The 21,995-nt window shown below is 43.8% G+C and overlaps 1 protein-coding gene across 1 annotated transcript in view; it reads left to right on the forward strand.

The window, feature by feature from the left end:
- GXYLT2 (glucoside xylosyltransferase 2) overlaps positions 1-21,995 on the forward strand; it is a 182,964-nt gene that overhangs the window by 59,873 nt on the left and 101,096 nt on the right. Inside the window, exons 4-5 of the mRNA XM_054708169.1 lie at positions 17,397-17,648; positions 18,706-18,829. Coding sequence (XP_054564144.1) covers positions 17,397-17,648; positions 18,706-18,829 — 376 coding nt within the window. The remainder of the gene's footprint in view (positions 1-17,396; positions 17,649-18,705; positions 18,830-21,995) is intronic.

Below are 21,995 nucleotides of genomic sequence, written 5' to 3' on the forward strand. Positions count from 1 at the left end.
CAATTTGCTCTGGTGCACCAGCAGACAGGCACCCAGCTCCCAGTGATCAAAAGCAAAAGCATGTAGGGGACCCTACACGTGCATGATTCAATCATGCACTGGGCCTCTAGTTGAGAAAATAAAAGAGTACAGTAACCAGAAAACAGAGTGAGGTGGGAGTGAAGGGCAGAGCTCTGGGCTCTGGAGACCCGCTGAGCATCTGCTCTGTGTGCAGGGCAGGGAGGGGCTGTGGACTGGTTTCTAGCATAGAAGTGGGATGGTCTAATGTGGCCATTGCACACTTACTTATCTGGATGAACCTCATTGATTGCTGAGGCCAATCAATGATGACTTGTGCTATAGTGGTTACTTTAGAGATGGATTTAGAACCTGCTTGAGAAATAGAATTTATCAGTTTTTATGACTGGCTTGTTGTAAGAGTTGAAGGGAAGTGAGGTAAGAGGGATTTCACCCAGATTTCTGGTCTGAAAAGGTTGATCTGTTTGAAATTGCCAATATTCAGCTATTTATGACCTACAAAAAAAAAAAAGCCATTTCTTATGGTTCAGTGATTGGTGGTGCTATTTAGAGATGGAAGAGTCTAGATAAAAATCTGTTTTGGTAACAGGGGAGATGAATGTGATTTTGGGGTGCCTGGGAGGCATCCACACAGGGAAGTTTTACCATCTGTTGGTCTGAAACCCTAAATGGCAGATGGGGTTTTTAGCATTTCTTACACAGAACCTGTGAGAACAAGACCAGATGGAATTACATATGTTGTCAGATGGGATTAAATGTATTAAAATGGGGGTAAGAAAAAACAACCTCAAATTGACACTAAATCTCTAGGTTGGTGATTTTAAAACTAAATACCATTTAAGAAGATGAGAAAAAAGTTGTCAGATTTCTTATAGTCTTAATTTTTTATATAACCAAATTTACTGTTGGAAAATTGTCTCTCCAACCTATCCAAAAAATATTAGCAACACATTTTTCCCCTGACCTTGAATTAAAAAAAAAACAAACTTACCACATGATGGTTTTTATTCATCTAGTAATTTTCAATAACAAGTGGGTTCTGGCATTCTGCTTTTGATAATAGAAACTAGAGGTCCTTAAAAATAATAGAGATTGTGATTGATGGGACATTTCCCTTTTCTGAGTCATATCATAATAGCAGATTATGAACTTGACATTTTTGGGCATCAAAAAGATGTAATTTGAAATAAAATTTAGGTGATATTTTCCTTGAAATTCATCTCTATAAAACCAAATCAGGTGTGCTGCTAAAGCAGCACAGAGAAGACGGAAACTCTAAAGTGTAAACATTCTGCAGGTGGTTGGTCAATTGACTGAGAAGCACAGCCTTACCCATGTCTCTGAAGGGGGCCACACCTACCTCACACCTGTGGAAGAAACCCTTTCTCGGGTAAGATTCTCATGCTATGAGAATGATCAGAGCACAAGTCTTTGCACTCAAGATTTTCAAGTGCAATCACTGGAATTTAGGTCTCACCAAGTCAGGATATCTGAAGTCCTAAATATCAATGGACATTTACTGTTCTAGTTCTGTGAAGAATGGTCCTAAGAGCAAGAGCATTACTGGTGCACACTGAATTTCAGATGGCTTGATTAAGCCCTCCAAGCTGCAGGTAATTCAGAAGCTTAAAGTATTTATAGTAAAATGATATGCCAATTACAAATAAATAAAAATTATTCATTAAAATGGATCCTGGAGGACTTTTTCCTTTTCCATTATTAAAGGAAATAATTGAGTTTCATGAATTCACATCACTTTTCCCCCACTTAATAAGAATTAGTGAGATGTTTATAATGGATTTATATATTACTAGAGGCCCGGTGCATGAAATTCATGCACTGGGGGGGAGGGGCGTTCCTCTTAGCCCGGCTTGTGCCCTCTTGCAGTCTGGGTCCCCTCAATCCTTACCACCTGCCTGCTCACTGCTCCTTACTGCTCAGCTCACTGTTCCATAGTGCTGCCACAAAGGCAGGAGAGGCTCCCACCACCGCCGCTGTGTTTGTCAGCTGTGAACCCAGCTTCTGGCTGAGCAGCACTCCCCCTGTGGGAATGCACTGATCACCAGGGGGCAACTCCTGCATTGAGTGTCTGCCCTCTAGTGGTCAGTGCACATCATAGCAACTGGTTGTTCTGGTTGTTCTGCCATAATGGTCGCTTAGGCTTTTATTATATAGACTAGAGGCCAGGTGCACAAAATTCGTGCATGGGGGGTGGTGACCCTCAGCCCAGCCTGCACCCTCTCCAGCCTGGGACCCATCGAGGGATGTCCGACTGACCGTTTAGGCCCGATCCCACCGGGCAGTCGGACATCCCTCCCACAATCCAGAAGTGCTGGCTCCCAACTGCTTGCCTGCCTGCCTTCCTGATTGCCCCTAACCGCTTCTCCCTGCCAGCCTGATCACCCCTAACCATTCCCCTGCCAGCCTGATCATTGCCTAACTGCTTACCTTCCAGCCTGTTTGCCCCTAACTGCCCTCCCGTGCAGGCCTGGTCACCCCTAACTGCCCTCCCCTGAAGGCCTGGGTCCCCCACAACTGCTCTCCCCTGCAGGCCTGGGTCGCCGCCCAACTGCCCTTCCCTGCAGGCCCGGTCATCCCCAACTTCCCTCCTCTGCTGGCCTGGTCTCCCCTAACTGCCCTCCCCTGCTGGCCTGATCGCCCCCAACTGCCCTCCCTTCCAGGCCTGGTCCCTCCCAACTGTCCTCCCCTGCAGGCCTGGTCACCCCTAACTGTCCTCCCCTGCAGGCCTGGTCCCCCCCCCCCAACTGCTCTTCCCTGCAGGCCTGGGTCACCACCCAACTGCCCTTCCCTGCAGGCCCGGTCACCCCCAACTTCCCTCCTCTGCCGTCCAGGTCACCCCTAACTGCCCTCCCTTGCTGGCCTGATCCCTCCCAACGGCCCTCCCCTGCTGGCCTGATTGCCCACAACTGCCCTCCTTTGCAGGCCTGGTCCCTCCCAACTGCCCTCCCCTGCTGGCCATCTTGTGGTGGCCATCTTGTGTCCACATGGGGGCAGGATATTTGACTACATGGGGGCAGCCATCTTGTGTGTTGGAGTGATGGTCAATCTGCATATTACTCTTTTATTAAGTAGGATAGAGGCCTGGTGCATGGGTGGGGGCCAGCTGGTTTGCCCTGAAGGGTGTCCCGGATCAGCGTGGGGGTTCCCTTGGGGCGTAGGGTGGCCTGGGCAAGGGACCTGTGGTGGTTTGCAGGCCATCCATGCCCCCCGGCGACCCAAGTGGAGGCCCTGGTACCTGGGATTTATTTATCTTCTATAATTGAAACTTTGTAGCCTGGAGTGGAGGCCTGTGCTGGCCAGAGCTGCAGAAGCTTGGCTTCCTCCATCGCTGTGGGCAACCCTAGCCTATCATTGAATCTTTGTAGCATTGAGTGGAGGCCTAGGCCAGCAAGCGCAGGCGGAAAGCTTGGCTTCCTCCATTGCTGGGGAAACCCAAGCTGCCCTCCTGCTCTCCGTGGCTGCAGCCATCTTGGTTGGGTTTATTTGCATATTCACTCCTGATTGGCTGGTGGGCATGGCTTGTGGGTGTAGGGGAGGTACAGTCAATTTGCATATTACTCTTTTATTAGATAGGATGTTATACACTATGCCTATTTGATTACAAAGACCTATATCCTCAATAATGTACTCCACTGGGGATCCTAGAGATATGTAAAATATGACTGAGATCATCGGGTTGGAGAATCTGCAGATACTTGGCCATGTGAGTTAGGTTAAGGTTAAGGCACTATACAGGTCTCACCCAGGGAAAAAGGTTTTTTTTTAACCAAATTTCAATAAGTTCCAAGATTATAACAATGTCTGGTGTCTTTCTGGCTCCCAACACTTGCCTCAAGCACAAGCATCCATGTTCAAGGAGGGAGTTAGGGAAGAATATATAGTAAAGAGAGACAGAATAAAATTGCTTATAGTCTTGACCTATAAATTTGTCCTAAGAGTTTTCTTTTTTTTAAATTTAATAAGTCTTTATTGTTCAGATTATTACAGTTGTGCCTCTTTTTTCCCCCCATAGCTCTCCTCCACCTAGTTCCCATATCACCCTCTTCCCTTACGTCCCCTCCACTGTCCTCATCTATAGGTGTATGATTTTTGTCCAGTCTCTTCCCGCACCCCCCACACCCCTTTACCCCTGAGAATTGTCACTCCACTCCCTTTCTATTCCCCTGATTCTATTATATTCACCAGTTTATTCTGTACATCAGATTTTTAATTCACTTGATTTTTAGATTCACTTGTTGATAGTTATGTTTTTGTTGTTTATAATTTTTATCTTTATCTTTTTCTTCTTCTTCCTCTTCTTAGAGAATACCTTTCAGCATTTCATATAATACTGGTTTGGTGTTGATGAACTCCTTTAGCATTTTCTTATCTGTGAAACTCTTTAGCTGACCTTCAATTCTGAATGTCAGCTTGGCTGGGTAGAGTACCCTTAGTTGTAGATTCTTGCTATTCATCACTTTGACTATTTCTTGCCACTCCTGTCTGGCCTGCATAGTTTCTGTTGAGAAATCAGCTGACAATCGTATGGGTGCTCATTTGTAGGTAATTAACTGTTTTTCTCTTGCTGCTTTTAATATTCTCTCTTTGTCTTTTGCTCTTGGCATTTTAATTATGATGTGTCTTGGTGTGGTCCTCTTTGGATTCCTTTTGTTTGGGTTCTGTGCACTTCCTGGACTTGTAAGTCTATTTCTTTCACCAGGTTGGGGAAGTTTTCAGTCACTATTTCTTCATATAGGTTTTTAGTATCTTGCTCTCTCTCTTCTTCTGGCACCCCCATAATTCTGATGTTGGTATGCTTGAGGTTGTCCCAGAGGCTCCTTACACTATCTTCAAATTTTTGGATTCTTTTTTCTTTTTTCTTTTCCGGTTGAGTGATTTTTGCTTCTTTGTATTTCAAATCTTTTACTTGATTCTTGCGTTCCTCTGGTCTGCTGTTAGGTCTCTGTATAATATATATATATATATATATATATATATATATATATATATATATATATATAAATATATATATATATATATATTTAAATATATTTTTATTGATTTTTTACAGAGAGGAAGGGAGAGAGATAGAGAGTTAGAAACATCGATGAGAGAGAAACATCGATCGGCTGCCTCCTGCACACCTCCTACTGGGGATGTGCCCGCAACCAAGGTACATGCCCTTGACCGGAATCGAACCCGGGACTCTTCAGTCCGCAGGCCAACGCTTTATCCACTGAGCCACACCGGTTTCAGCTGTATAATATTTTTTATTTCAGTCAGTGTATGTTTAATTTCTAGTTGGTCCTTTTTCATATCCTTGAGGGTCTCATTAAATTTATCGGCCTTTTCTAGGAAATTCTTGAAAAACCTTATAACCGTGGTTTTGAACTCTATCTCCAGTCATTTGTTTTCCTCCATTTCTTTCATTTTTGATCTGTTTCTTTGTCTCCGTATTTTCGCTGCTTCCCTGATTTGGTTGAGTAGCTTTGTGTGGTAGGTGTCCTATATGGGCCAGTGGCTCGGCCTCCCCAGTTACCTGAGGTGGACACTTTTGGTGCACCCCTTTGTGGACTATGTGCACAGCCTCGTTGTAGTTAAGTCTTGATTGTTGTTGGTATCACTGGGAGGAATTGACCTCCATGCCAATTGGCTGTGAGGATCAGCTGTGTCTACACTGGGAGGACTTCTGTGCTGGAGACACCCTTATGGGAGAAGACTTGCAAAAGCCTGTGCTCAGCTTGGATGGGGCAGAGTCTCAGGGCGGAGCAGACAGCCTTGACTTCCCATCAGCACTGCCCTATGAGGCCCCTGGGTCTTAGTGACTCTCAGTAATTGCTGCAAGTACCTGTGTGAGAAAGCCGCCCTCGAATTTTGCCTGCTGCCAGACAGTCCAGTTTCTCCCCAAATGAGTCTGGGTTCCCAGAAACTCGCCCGGAACTGGAGTTCAGCACAGTCAGGTGCTTCCGTCTCCCTCCCGCTTTAGAAAGCCAGTCACGCACTCAGCTGCTCGTGCACTCAGCCACCAGTCCTCTCCATGCGCATCTCCGTACCTCATTCTTTTGCAGCTCCTCTGATTCTCCCTGTGCTTTCCTCTTTCCTTCTAGTTGTAGAATTTCCACTCAGCCAGCTTTCCTGTGGTTCTGGATGATGTCCGTTTTGTCTTTTCGTTGTAGTTTTGACATTGTTGTGTGAGGCAGCAATTTAGGTGTTTACCTATGCCGCCATCTTGGTTTCTTCTCCAGTTTGCTTCTTTAAGATGAGGAATCAGACACGGATATCCACCTTCACAACTTCTAGTCAACAGTTTCAGAGTCCCAGCCACAGCAACCAGACAAGAAAAAAAAATGCATCCAAATTAGAAAGAAAGAAGTAACACTGTTATTATTTACAGATGGCATGATACCACATATAGAAAAATCCTAGAGTCCACCCAAAAAATAACCTATTAGAATTAATGAATAAATTAAGTAAAGTAGCCAAAAATAAAATTAATATTCAGAAATTGGTTGCATTTTCATACATCAACTATAGGCCCAGTGCATGAAAATCGTACACTGTGGCGGGGGGGCGGGGGGTCCCTCAGCCTGGCCTGCACCCTCTTGCAGTCCGGGACCCCTCAGAGGATGTACACCTACTGGCTTAAGCCCGATTCCTGGGAGGATTGGGCCTAAGCCGGCAGTCAGACATCCCTCTTGCAGTCCAGGGCTCTTGCAGTCCGGGACCCCTCGCTCCTTATGGTCTACCTGTAGTGGAAGCAGGAGAGGCTCCTGGCACCACCGCTGCACTCGCCAGCTGTGAACCCGGCTTCTGGGCATCTCTGGGCATCTTCTGTGGGAGGGCACTGACCACCAGGGGGCAGCTTCTGCATTGAGTGTCTTCCCCCTAGTGGTCAGTGAATGTCATAGCAACCAGTTGTTCCACTGTTTGGTTGACTTGCATATTAGGGTTTTATTATATAGGACCAGAGGCCTGGTGCACCAAATTCATGCATGGGGGAATGTGTCTCTCAGTCCAGCCTACACCCTCTCCCATTCGGGACCCCTCAAGGAATGTCTGACTGCCCATTTCGGCCTGATCCCGGTAAGATCTGGCCTAAATGGGCAATTGGACATTCCTCTCACAATCCAGGACTGCTGGCTCCCAACTGCTCGCCTGCCTGCCTTCTTGATTGCCCCTAACCGCTTCTGCCTGCCATCCTGATCACCCCCTAACCACTCCCCTGCCAGCCTGATCAATGCCTAACTGCTCCCCTGTCAGCCTGATTGCCCCTTAGTGCCCTCCCTGCATGCCTGGTCACCCCTAACTGCCTTCCCCTGCAGGCCTGGTCACCCATAACTTCCATCCCCTGCATGCCTGGTCCCCCCAGCTGCTCTCCCCTGCAAGCTTGGGTCCCCCCCAACTGCCCTTCCCTGCAGGCCTGGTCACCCCCAACTCCCCTCCTCTGCCGGCCTGGTCACCCCTAACTTCCCTCCCCTGCAGGCTTGATCACCTCCAACTGCCCTCTCTTGCAGGCCTGGTCCCTCCCAACTACCCTCCCCTGCTGGCCTAATCCCTCCCAGCTCCCCTCCCTTGCAGGCCTGGTCCCTCCCAGCTCCCCTCCCCTGCTGGCCATCTTGTGGCGGCCATCTTGTGTCCACATGGGGGCAGGATCTTTGACCACATGGGGGCAGCCATCTTATGTGTTGGAGTGATGGTCAATCTGCATATTACTCTTTTATTAGATAGGATAATAAACTATCAGAGAAATTAAAAAATAATCATATTTGCAATTGCATCAAAAAGAATAAAATACCTAGGAATAAATTTAAATAAGGAAGTAAAAGACTTAGAAAACTATAAGACATTGAAGAAGACAAATAAGTGGAAGGATATACTGTGCTCATGGATAGGAAGAATTAACATCTTTAAAATACTCATACTACCCAAAGCAATCTACAACTTCAATGCAATTTCTATCAAAATACCAATGGCATTTTTCATATAAATAGAAGAAATAATCCTAAAATTTATATGGAATGACAAAAGACCCAAATAACCATAGCAATCTTAAGAAAGAATGAAGTTGAAGGGATCACACTACCTGATATCAAACTATACTAATAGGTTATACTACTCAAAACAGCATGATACTGGTGTAAAAACAGATAGGTAGATCAATAAAACAGTAGAGAGCCTAGAAATAAGCCCATGCCTATATGGTCAATTAATCTATGACAAAGCAGGCAATAATATACAATGATGTAAAGACAATCTATTCAATAAATGGTGTTTGAATAACTGGACAGATACACGCAAAAATGACCACTTTCTTACACTATATAAAAAATCAAAATGGATTAAAAACATAAATGTAGCCCTAGCTGGTGTAGCTCATTTCCTTAGAGCACCATCCTGTACACAAAAAGGGTCACAGGTTCAATTCTTAGTCAGGACACATTCCCAGGTTACAGGTTTGATCCCCAGTCAGGGCATGGCATGTTCAGGAGGCAGCCAATCAATGTTTCTCTCTCATGTCAATGTCTCTCTCTCTCTCTCTCTCTCTCTCTCTCTCTCTCTCTCTCTCTCTCTCTCTCTCTCCCCCTTCCTCTTTCTCTAGAATCAATGAAAAACATATCCTTAGATGAGGATTTTAAAAAATAAATGTAAAACTGAAATCATAAAACAACTAGAAGAAAACATAGGCAGTAAACACTTTGACATAACTAATAGCAATATTTTTAGATATATCTTCTCAGACAAGGGACACACACAGAAAAAAAGTAAACAACTGGGACTTCATCAAACTAAGTAGTTTTTGCACTGCAAAAGAAACCATCAACAAAACAAAATGACAGCCCACTGAATGGGAGAAGATATTTGCCAATGATAGATCCCATAAAGGGTTACTATCCAAATATATAAGAAACTTTTGCTACTCAACACCAAATAACCTCAAACAATCCAATTAAAAATGGGCAGAGAACCTGAATAGACATTTCTTTAAAGAGTACATACAGATGGATGATAGATATCTGAAAAAATGCTCAACGTTACTAATCATCATGGGAATGCAAAAACAAACAAACGAAAACAACCTTCACAATGAGACCTTCAATCGTCAATAAATCACCTGGCTAGTGTGGCCCAATTGTTCAGGCACTAAAAGGTTGTCAGTTTCATTTCTGGTCAAGGCACATATCCAGATTGCAGGCTCAATCCCTGGTGGGAGGCGTGCAGAACACAGCCAATCAGTGTTTCACTCTCACATCAATGTTTCTCTCTCTAAAAGTCAATTAAAAATCTTTAAAAAGATTAATCAACAAACAAGTGCTGGCAAGGATATGGAGAAAGGGGAACCCTCATGCATGGTTGGTGGGATTATAAATTGGTGCAGCTACTATGAAGGTTCCTCAAAAATTAAAAATAGATCTATTAGCCTGGCCAGTGTGGCTCAGTGGTTGAGCATCACCTATGAACCAGGAAGTCATGGTTCAATTCCAAGTCATGGCACATACCCAAGTTGTGGGCACAATCCCCAGTATGGGGTATATAGGAGGCAGCCAGTAATTATTCTCTTTCATCATTGATGTGTCTATCTCCCTCTCCTTCTCCCTTCCTCTCTGAAATCAATAAAAACATATATTTAAAAATAGATCTACCATATGACCCAGCAATTCCACTTCTGGGTATTTATCCAAAGAAATCCAAAACACTAATTCAAAAAGATATATGCACCCCTGTGTTTATTGCAGCATTATTTACAACAGACAAGATATGGAAACAGCCTAAGTGTCCATTTATAATGAATGGGTAAAGAAGTGGTACATATATACAATGGAATATTATTCAGCCATAAACAAGAATGAAATCTTGTCATTTGCAACAACATAGATGGACCTCGAAGGTCTTACGATAAGATAAATAAGTCAGACAAAGACAAATATCATATAATTTCACTTATATGTGTAATCTAAAAACCAAAACAAACAAAACAGAAACAGACTTATAGAGAATAAACTGCCATCTGGGAGGGGACTTCAAGAAGGAGTGAAAAAGGCAAAAGGCATTAAGAAGCACAAGTTGCCTGTTATAAAAAACTAGAGGCCCAGTGCACAAATTTGTGCATGGTTGGTGTCCTGCAGGGTGGCCTGCAGGGATCGGGCCAAAAGCCACAGTCCCACGCCACCTGCCACTCCTGACTGCTGCTCCCACTCATCCCAGCCCCACTGTGCCCACAGCGGGCTCGCGCCCAGTCAGTCCAAATGGGGAGTGGCTTGAGCTGCCACAGTGGCTCTCACCAGAGCCCTGCGTCTGGCACCTGTCCTGAGGAGGGTGGAGGGGGGCCGAGATGTGATCAGCCCTCAGGGCAAATGGTGGGACACCCTTGCTGGCCCCGATCCAGATCTGTCCTGCTGACATTCACAATGGTTGTCAGGAGCCACCTGGCGGCCGCTTTTATATCATTTATTCCTTGCAGAGCTTCTAGGGAGGGGAAGCGACCACAGTGCCCAAGGCCAACTTCCAGGAGGCCGGTGGCACTGTCGGGATCATGCATGCTGGTGGCCCTGGTCCATTGGTGCATGGCCGTTCTCCAGAGATTGGACCTGCAGGACGACTGAGGGAGTGAGGGGCTGCCGTTGGGTTGGTCAGCTGAGCGGCACGCCCACTGTGGGAGCACACTAACCACCAGGGGGCAGCTCCTGTGTTGAGCATCTGCCCCCTGGTGGTCCATACATGTCATAGCGACCGATCAACCGGTGTTCGGGTGTTAGGTCATTTGGTCACTTAGGCTTTAATATATACAGACTAGCGTTCCCGTTGCAGGAAAAATCCTGCAATAGGATTTCCTGCTGCACTCTACCCCGCCTCTGCTCCTCCCTTGTCACCCACCCCGCCTTCTCCGCCAGCCCGCCTGCTTTTCCCTTTGCCCCCGGCCCTGCCTTCGCTCCTCCCTTCTCCTTCCCCCGGCTTGCTTGCTTCTCCAAAGCTTTACTCCCTTCTGCAGCTCTTGGCTTCTTTCAATGCTGTCTTGATATGCAAATTAGCCACCATCTTTGTTGGGGTAATTTGCATACTTGTCCTGATTGGCTGGTGGGCATGGCTTGGCTGGTGGGCGTGGCTTGGGCGTAGCGAAGGTGCGGTCAATTTGCATATTTGTCTATTATTAGATAGGATAATGAGCTCACAGAAAGAGAAACTAAAGAAAAATCCCATTTACCATTGCAACAAAAAAAAATTAAGATACCTAGGAATAAACTTGACTAAGGAGGTAAAAGAGCTGTACTTGGAAAATTGCAGGACTTTGGAAAAAGAGATAGAGGAAGATATAAACACAAGATATATATCATGTTCATGGATTGGTAGAATCAACCTCATAAAAATGTCCATACTACCCAAAGCAATCTATAGATTCAATGCAACCCCCATTTAGATACCAATGGAATATTTCACAGACTTAGAATGAACTCTCCAAAAATTTATATGGAATAAAAGAACCCTGGAATTGCCGCAGCAATCTTAAGAAAAAAGAACAATGTTGGAGGGATCACAGTACCAGACATCAAGTTATTCTACAAAGCCACTGTTCTCAAAACAACATGGTACTTTCACAAGGACAGACATATAGACCAATGGGACCAAACAGAGAACCCAGAAGTCGACCCAAACCAGAATGCTCAATTGATATCTGACAGAGGAGGCAAAAGCATACAATGGAGTCAAGACAGCCTCTTTAATAAATGGTGTTGGGAAAATTGGACAGATCCATGCCAAAATATGAAACTAGACCACCAACTTACACCATACACACACAAAAAAAACCTCAAAATGGGTAAAAGACTTCAACGTAAGACGGGAAACCATACAAATCTTAGAAGAACACATTAGCAGCGAAATATTAGCTATAGCTCATAGCAATGTTTACTGACACATCTCCTAGGACAATGAAAACTAAGGAGAAAATAAACAAATGGAACTACATCAAAATAAAACATTTTTGCACAACAAAAGAAACCATCAACAAAACAAGAAAACCCACTCACTGCATGGGAGAACATATTTGCCCATATTATCTTCAATAAGGGTTTAATCTCCAAAATCTATGGAGAACTCATACAACTTAACAAAAGGAAAGTAAATAATCCAATCAAAAAATGGGTAAAGGACCTAATAGATACTTTTCGAAACTGGACATATGGAAAGCCAAGAGACATATGAAAACATGCTCAAAAGTCACTAATCATCCAAGATATGCAAATCAAAATGACAATAATGTATCATCTCACACCTGTCAGAATGGCTATCAGCAACAAATCAACAAACGACAAGTGCTGGTGAGGATGTGGAGAAAAAGGAACCCCCATACACTGCTGGTGGGAATGCAGACTGGTGCAGCCACTGTGGAGAACAGTATGGAGTTTCCTCAAAAAATTAAAAATGGAATTCCCATTTGACCCAGTAATCCCACTCCTAGGAATATATCCCCCCAAAAAACAGAAACACCAGTCAGAAGAAAACATATGCACCCCTATGTTCACAGCAGCACAATTTACAATAGCTAAGATTTGGAAACAGCCTAAGTGCCCATCAGTGGACTACAAAGCTGTGGTATATCTACACAATGGGATACTAGGCTGCTGTAAAAAAGAAAGAGCTGTTATCATTTGCCGCAGCATGGATGGACATGGAGAGCGTTATGCTAAGCGAAATAAGACAGTCAGAAAAAGATAGTATCACATGATCCCACTCATTTGTGGACTATAATGAACAACATAAACTGATGAACAAAAACAGATACAGAAACACAGATTCATTGAACAGACTGTCAAACCTCAGAGGGAAGGTGGGGAGAGTAAGCATGGTGGGGGATGGGGGAGAGATAAGAGATCAACCAAATTACTTGTGTGCATATAAGTATAACCAATGGACACAGACAATGGAGGGTGTGACAGTCGGGGCTGGGGTGAGGGTGAGGGCAGGCTGGGAGAGGACAATGGGGAGAGAAACATATGTAATGCTTTCTACAATAAAGAATTTTTTTTAAAATGTAAAAATGCATGTATTCTTTGACTAAGGAATTACATTTTAATGAATTTATCCTAAAGATACACTCATATGTGTTTGAAATGAATTAATATGAGGAGGTTTTTCATTGTGACATTGTAATAAAAAAGCTTGAGAAACACCTAAGTGTTCTATAGTAGATAACTAGATAAATTTTGGTAGATCCACACAATGGAATACTGTGCAGGAATAAAAAATAATAAATGAAAATTTTATTTGCTGATATAAAAAGTCCTTCTACATTTATTTTATCTTTTATTTTAAAAAAATAAATCAAATGAGCCTGGCCAGCATGGCTCAGTGGTTGAGTGTCAACCTATGAACCAGGGGGTCACAGTTGGATTCCTGGTCAGGGCACATGCTCAGGTTGTGGGCTCTATCCCCAGTATGGGGCGTGCAGGAAACAGCCAGTCAATGATTCTCTCTCATCATTGATGTTTCTATCTCTCTCCCCTTTCCTCCCTGAAATCAATAGAAATATGTTTTAAAAATAAAACAAATGAGATGATAACATGTATGCTATCACTTGTAGCATAAAAGAGGACTTGTGTACTGGTAGGCTGTGTTGAGCGGCTGCCAGCTACCAGACGGGGCCTCCCTCCCTTCCCTTGGCCAGCCCCACCCCCTAGTCAAACTCCCAGACAACTCCTGGTTGAGGGGACAATTTTCATACTACGCTTCTGTTACATGGGATGCACAAAAGGTCTCTGGCACAGCTCTGAGCTATTCAATAACATTGGCTGCCTCTGGAGGGGATCTGGTAACAGAAAGGCAAAGAAGAATAACTTGTCAGGAAATTCACTTTAATTTACTTTTATTTTTAACCATGTAAATATTTACTAAGTATTTACGAAGTTAAAAAGAATTGCCACACTACGTGATTAAAAATTTTCCTAAAAAGACATTCATTTTGCTGTTGTTTATAATAGTAAAAAAGAGGAGCAATCTACATGTCATAATAGGGTATTGGTGGAATGGAAGTGTGCACTATTTAAGATTGTTCTGATATTATACGTTTCTGGGCAACTTGTGTTTTTCTCTGTTGATTAAAGGTATTGCCGGTAGCTTCATGATGGAATCCTTTAGGCCTTTTTAGTTTTCCTTTTCAAGACCTTCTTCAAGTGTGTCTGTTTTCTTCTTTTTTTTGTTTTAAAGAGGGATGGCAACAAATTTATTTTATTGAAGAAAGTAATAACAACAACAACAACAATAATGTAAGGCCAAGAAAAGTTAAATTAATCAATCCCATTGACTTTAAATTTTTGGAGCAGATGTCTCATAACCCTTAATTGATAAAAACATCAGAGTTACATATTTTTATTCAGAATTTATTGGCTAATCAATCATGATGAAAAATGTGTACTATTTCACATGATTTGGAATAGTTTTCTCTCTGATTCAGTTTCTAAATTAGCTTTTTCACTGAAATACCATGCAGTCTCTTATTTTCTTAAACACATTCTAGGAAGTGACTTTATCTTTCTATAATTTTTTTTTTTGTCTTTCATTCACCAGACATTTAATGACTAATACACTCGTCCCCTCCTGCCGGGCCGCCCCAGGAGCACAGCCCAAGGAAAGAAGGGGTGGGCCTGGGGTGAGGGTCAAGGCCGCTCCCTGCTCTGCCTGGAAAGTGGCTTCCAGGACAGGTCTTGGCCCCTGGGAGGGCGGGCAGAGGGACACACCCGGCTCCTCTCAACGCTCTTGGGGCCTCTGTATGGGGGTGTCTGTATACAGATGCGTGTATATAGGGGAAGGTCTGTATAGGGATGTGTGTATATGGGGGTGTCAGTATATAGATGTGTATATGTAGGGGTGTCAGTATATGATGCATGTATGTGGGTCTGTATAGGATGTGTGTATTGGGGGGTCTGTATAGGGATGTGTATATATGGGGGGAGTTTATACAGATGCATGTATGGGAGAGAGGCTGTATAGGATGTGTGTTGGGGGGACTGTACCCGTGGCCCCGGCGGCACTATTTGCAAGAAGTAGCCCAAGATGAAGATGACCCAGAAGAGGGCCAGGCCTCCCCGCATTCTCATGGTGAGGCCCAGCCTGCCCGAGGACAGCTTCCGGGAGAGCCTCACCCAGCAGGAGGCCTCTTCTGGGCTGGACACAGCCCCCGCACTGACCTCATCCCGCCTGCTGTACTGTACACTGGGGTCCTGGGGCTCCATGCGGGGTGGGGAGCTGACGCGGCCTCGCTGGGCTCACTGTGGAGCAGGACCAAAGGGGTGTCCTGGTCAGGGGAACGGACTGCAGCCTGGGTTCCAGGGAGATGGTCAGAACCTGTGGCGGAGCCCAACCTGGCGCAGACTGTCCAAGTGGCGAGAGGCGCACAGAGCCCCTTTCTATAATTTATTAGCCAAAATCCAGCGATCATTAGCATTATTTGACACATGAATTTAAATAGAGGACTTTTCTGTGCTTTATTGTTCCTTTTCAATAAAATACATTGGCAGGATGTTGAGTCCTTGGGATGGGTCTTGGACCTATAAGACGTCATAATTGTATTTACATGAGACACCTAATGAGTATTATGACGTGAGTTTACCTTTGTAGAGCCTGCCTTTCCTCCACAACACTCTATAGTTATGCTTTAAAAAAAAAAGGTGTTTACCTTTCCCTGGAAAAATAGAGAAAAAAAGAAAGGCTAGTGTGTTTTTTAAGTTTGTGTACTCAATTAAAGCATTTATCCTAATTGTGAATTATTAAAATGGATATCAAAATAATCTCTTACGAAATGGTAGATGATGATTATTTTTCATTTTATTAGTTTGTAAAATCTATTCCTCTAGTCGCTGAGAAAGATAAACCCTGTGGCCAATCCAGTGAGCTCTCAAATTATTCAAGAAGGAAACCTCTGTGGCCTGTCACTAGCACCTGCTCCTCGGTGTTAAATATTGGGGATCCCAATGAAGTGTCGCCTTTGTCAGCTTGTCATAACTGAAGGCTCTTCATCGCCCAGACTGGTGGCTTAATTAGCAGACACGTATTTTTTTAGGGTTCAGGAGCCTGGAAGCCTGGAGTCTAAGTTCCGGAGAGCCCCGTTTTGCTGACAGAGGCTGCTTCTGCTTGTGTTGTCACATGGCGAAGAGAGGACAAGCTCTCTGTAAGGGTTGCACTTTCAAAGGAATGAAAACAGCAGCAAATTACTGTGGCTTGGTTCTTTCCATCTTCCAATACGGCCGCTTCTCTTTCTCTCTTAGCTTTTTTCTTGGAACAGTGTCTCTTAACCTCATCTAACCCCAATGCCCGCCCGTATCCCATCTCCAAGGTCCATCACATTGGGGGAGGGGGCTGGGGCTTTAATATGTGAATTTTGGAACGACACAGGCATCCTATCTGTAACAAGGGCTGTGATGGTATTAGGATGATGTTAAGCCAGGGATCCAGAAGGATTCCAATCCTTCTTTGGTTTAATCTACCACTAAGTTTGGGGAACAACAGCAAAGCAAGGCAGATTACATGGTGACTAAAGAAAGCTTTGTAGTCTAGAGCCCCAGTGCAAAACTGGTAAGATAAGCAGTTAGCAAACGAGAACTCATTTACTAAGTGTTTTGCTTGAATGACCTGCAACAGCGGGTAACAGCTCATAGTCCATGAGCCAAGAGCGGCTTTTACATTTCACATGGTTGAAAATTCAAAAGATTATTTTGTGAGATTTGAAAATTATATGAAATTCAAATTTCATATAATGTGTTATTGGAATAAATCATATGGTTTTATTAGAATACAGCCATGCTCATTTATTTATACATTGTCGATGGATGCTTTCATGCTAAAATATTTACTCTCTGGCCCTTTAGAGAAAAAGTTTCCCTATTCCCCAGTCTAAATCTTGGCTCAAAATAGATTTCAAAAAGATGCAGAGCCATACCCATCAACATTAGAAACAAATGGATCTGGAGACAGAACATTTACTACAAAGCATGGCGTGAACTGGTTTCGAGACTGTCCGCTTCAAGTTGTATAATGCCAGACCCAACTGTTCCAAGAAGAGAAAACAGATGGCCTTATGGGAGGATGGAAGAAGATAGAGCCACAGTAATTTGGTGATGTTTTCATTCCTTTGAAAGTTCAGCCTTTACCAAATGGAATAGTGAAATTGGACCAATGTAGATTAAGATTTATCTTCCTTTGAATCTTTACCCCTTAATTGATACTTAACCACCAAGTCATAGGAGATGGAGGTATGGGAGCTAAGAGAGGTACCCTTTCTAAAATTCAACATTAATCGATGAAAATTGGTGGCATTTTTGAAATCAGGCCACTCCCTTTGTTCCTGACTTGTTTTTGTTCCCTCTCCCGCCCTCCCTGTCACACACAAGGTGATTTTAAAGGACGTGGACTCGCTCCTCTACGTGGACACTGACGTCCTCTTTCTGAGACCTATCGAGGACATCTGGAAGCTCCTGCGGCAGTTTAACTCCACCCAGCTTGCCGCCATGGCCCCTGAGCATGAAATCCCCAAGATCGGCTGGTACAGCCGCTTTGCTCAGCACCCTTTTTATGGCTCTGCAGGAGTTAATTCGGGAGTCATGCTAATGAATTTAACTCGTATAAGAAGCACCCAGTTCAAGGTAAGGAAGTATTTTATATTTCCTTGTTTAAAATTTGGAATTTTGTCTTTTCCGGAGAGTCAGTGTGCTGATTTGGAAATAGATAGGTAGGGATGGAAGGAGCCAGGGAATGGTGTTTGGAGGATTTTGGGATATTTGTCTGCTCAGGAAAAGCCTAGGGGGTTATTGAATCTAAAGCTTCAGCGGAGTTTCCACTCGGGACTATTGAGCTGCATTTCTGAGTCCTGTCATGTTTGGACTCTGAGTGTATCCAGTGCTTCAAAAACCTTGGGGACAGTCCTTGGAATTGCCGTAGGGTTATTTACCTACATAAACAGATGTTTGTACACAGCTGTACCTGGCCTCATTTTTTATCCCAGCAAATAACGGGAACGCTCCTAACGGAACATAAATAGAGAACTAGTCAAAAATTATCCTCCTATTAAAAAGAATTAGGTAAATCTATAAGTAAGATAAATAAACAATATTAAGTGAAAAAATTAAAATAGAACAAAGCATAATATTGTAGGGTATGATCCCTTTTATGCCTTAGAAATTTCCAGAAAAATACCTAAGAGACCATTAATTGTTAATTGTGGATACTTGTAGGGAAAGTGGAAATGGGAATTGTAGGAGAATTGAGGAAGAGGACTTTTACTATATTTCAGATCTTTGTATGCTATTTCAATATTTAGTCTGTGAATGTGTTGCTTTTATTTTTTAAATAAAATTATTATGTTAAGACAAGAAAAGTGTGTTTTTCCTTAAGCTGCCATAATTCTGTTGTTCCTATTTTGCTCCTTCACTGCCGAGGTAAGAATTAAGCACAAGAAAGAGGTTCATTTTGGGGCATGATTTTCTAAGTAGAAATCATGTCCCAACTACCATGTGTCCATGGGCACATTTAAAACTCTACTATCGACAGCCCCATGTCACTTTGTGCTGTGCCTTGAAGTCAGCAGCACCTCTCCTCTATGTGCTTTTGGGGGGAGCGGGGACCAGTCCCTCTCTGTTGTTTCTCAGTGGACAAGACGGATTTGCTTTGCTTCAGCTGCTCCTATGGTTTCCTCTTTTCCAGAACAGCATGATTCCAACAGGGCTGGCTTGGGAGGACATGCTGTACCCTCTATACCAGAAGTACAAGAATGCCATCACGTGGGGAGACCAAGATTTACTAAATATTATTTTTTACTTCAATCCAGGTAGGTGGTTTTTCCAGAAGGTCATTTGTATTTTAGTGTACCCACCTCAACCCATAGAGCCAGGTCTACTACTGAGAGCGCGAGCCATGCCTGCGGCCCCTCCCCACCTGCTGGCTCAGGCCCCTGGGATCTCGGGTCTTTGCGCTGCTGACACAAAGACCAAATGGTAAAACCTCCAACACTGATCCATTTTTTGAGAATCTCTCTTATATTTTGCCAGCACGATTCTTCTGAGGAGTACAGTCAAAATTAATGAGAGGCACTGAACTAAATGACCACGTTATCTAGGCATGAGGCCCTCCTCGCCTGAACACATCTGGATTGGAGGGAATGGATTCTTGGGATCCTTAAAGGGAAGTGACTTATTCAAGGGTAAAGAGCCTGAATAAGGACTCAGGTTCCCAAGCCCCTTTTTGTTTTCATTTGGGGCGAAGGAAATTCTTTTTATATTGTTATATCCATGATATGGTGGAGTTGAGAGAGGGGAGAGACAAACATTTCTGGTCTGTTTTTATTTTGACACTTAAAACTAACAAAATTTCCTTTTAAAGACTTTGGCCTATGGTTGCAAATTACCCTGGACCCACATGCAATGTACCTTTATTTTCTTTAACAAAGTCCTGGAATAAAACCTAATCTCCTATATCTTTGAATCAAAAAGGATCAAATGCAGGGGGAGTGGCAGAAGCAGGTGGATAGTTTCTGGGAAAGATACCCAGTGCTCATTCATTAGACAAAGGGAAGATGTTGCCATTCACTTGTGACATTTCAGTCCTTTGCACTCTGATAATTACAGGGATTTTCAAGTCCGCACCTTCTGCTTTTTCTTGCTCAGCACATTTAATCTTTTTTTCTAGGTGTAGATGTGCTGGGTAAGATTCTCGACTACAAATAAAAGGCCCCTGGAGTCCGTCTAAATGCAAAGGGCACTTTATTTATTTATTTATTTTTATAAACCTTTATTGTTCAGATTATTACAGTTGTTTCTCCTTTTTTTCCCTCCATAGCTCCCCTCCACCCGGTTCCCACCCCTCCCTCTTTCCTTACCTCCCCCCTCCCCGCTGTCCTTATCCATAGGTGTATGATTTTTTTATTTTTATTATTTTTTTATTTTTTATTTTTTTAATGAATCTTTATTGTTCAGATTACAATTGTTTCTCCTTTTTCCCCACATATCTCCCCACCACCCAGTTCCCACCCCCCTCTACCCCTACCTCCCCCCCGCTGTCCTTATCCATAGGTGTATGATTTTTGTCCAGTCTCTTCCCATACTCTCCACACAGACACCCCATTCCCCCTGAGAATTATCAATCCACTCCCATTCTATGCCTCTGATTCTATTAAGTTCACCAGTTTATTCTGTTCCTCAGATTTTTAATTCACTTGATTTTTAGATTCACTTGTTGATAGATATGTATTTGTTGTTCATAATTTTTATCTTTCTTCTTCTTTTTCCTCTTTTTAAAGAATACCTTTCAGCATTTCATATAATACTGGTTTGGTGGTGATGAACTCCTTTAGCTTTTTCTTATCTGTGAAGCTCTTTATCTGCCCTTCAATTCTGAATGATAACTTTGCTGGGTAGTCTTGGTTGTAAGTTCCTGCTATTCATCACTTTGAATATTTCTTGCCACTCCCGTCTGGCCTGCATGGTTTCTGTTGAGAAATTAGCTGATAATCGTATGGGAGCTCCCTTATAGGTAACTAACTGTTTTTCTCTTGCTGCTTGTAAGATTCTCTCTTTGTCTTTTGCTCTTGGCATTTTAATTATGATGTGTCTTGGTGTGGTCCTCTTTGGATTCCTTTTGTTTGGGGTTCTGTGCGCTTCCTGGACTTGTAAGTCTATTTCTTTCATCAGGTGGGGGAAGTTTTTGTTCATTATTTCTTCAAATAGGTTTTCAGCATCTTGCTCTCTCTCTTCTTCTGGTACCCCCATAATTCTGATGTTGGTTCGCTTGAAGTTGTCCCAGAGGCTTCTTACACTATCTTCAACTTTCTGAATTCTCTTCTCTTCATGCTTCTCTGGAGGAGTGTCCTTGGCCTCTTTGTATTCCAAATCTTTGAGTTGATTCTTGCAATCCTCTAGTCTGCTTTTGGGTCTCTGTATAATATTTTTTATCTCAGTCAGTGTATGTTTAATTTCTAGTTGGTCCTTTTTCATATCCTCGAGGGTCTCATTGAATTTATCGGCCTTTTCCATGAAATTCTTGAAAAACCTTATACCTGTGGTTTTGAACTCTATGTCCAGTCGCTTGTTCTCCTCCATTTCTTTGGTTTGTGATCTGTTTCCTTGCCTTTTCATATTCTCTGCTTCCCTGAGTTGGTAGGGTAGCTTTGTGTACTAGGTGTCCTATTGGTTCAACGGGTCAGCCTCCCAGTTACCTGAGGTGGACACTCTTGGTGTACCCTTGTGTACTGTGTGTCCCCCAGCAGGAGCTACAGCAAGAACTAGTTTTCTCCTCCTTTGCTTGGGCGGTTTTGGAGCAGTCTGACTGGAGCTGCAGTTAATTTGGTTGAGCTGCTACAGAACAGGCCATTTATATGCAAAAGCCGCTGTGTGGAGCCTGGGCGGGTTTGTAGAATGTGCGGGGCGGGGCCTCAGGGCGGGGCAGGGTCTCAGGGCGTCACTAGGCTGGGGCGTGGCCAATGGTGATGTCTGGCGTCAGCCGTCTCTGCCTTTCCCGTTTCCAAGTCCCTGCGCCCCGCGCTCCAGTGCAGTAAACAATGATTGCTGGGCACACCACCGCAAAAAAGTCACTTTCACTTTCCGACCCGATGGCCGAGAGTCCAGCCTCTCCCCGTAGGTGTCTGGGTCCCCCGAGTGTCCCCAGAAACTGGATTTCACAGTGATCGGGAGCTTGTCTCCCTGCGGGTTGAAGAAAAACCGCGCGCCCAGTCGCCCACTGCCAGCCCGATTCGTGTGCCTCCGTACCTCAGCTCCCCAGCGTTTGTGCTCCTTTCTCTTCCTAGTTGTAAATCTTCCACTCAGCCAGCTTTCCCGTGGTTCTGGGTGGTAGACGCTCTGTCCCTTAGTTGTACCCTCGAAATTGTTGTGTGAGGCAGCAGATTAGCTGCTTAACTATGCCGCCGTCTTGGTTCCTCTCTAGGTGTATAATTTTTGTCCAGTCTCTTCCAGTACCCCCCACTCAGACACCCCTTTCCCCGA

Source organism: Eptesicus fuscus, chromosome 18 (genome assembly GCF_027574615.1).
Source record: "Eptesicus fuscus isolate TK198812 chromosome 18, DD_ASM_mEF_20220401, whole genome shotgun sequence".
NCBI classification, from domain to species: Eukaryota; Metazoa; Chordata; class Mammalia; order Chiroptera; family Vespertilionidae; genus Eptesicus; species Eptesicus fuscus.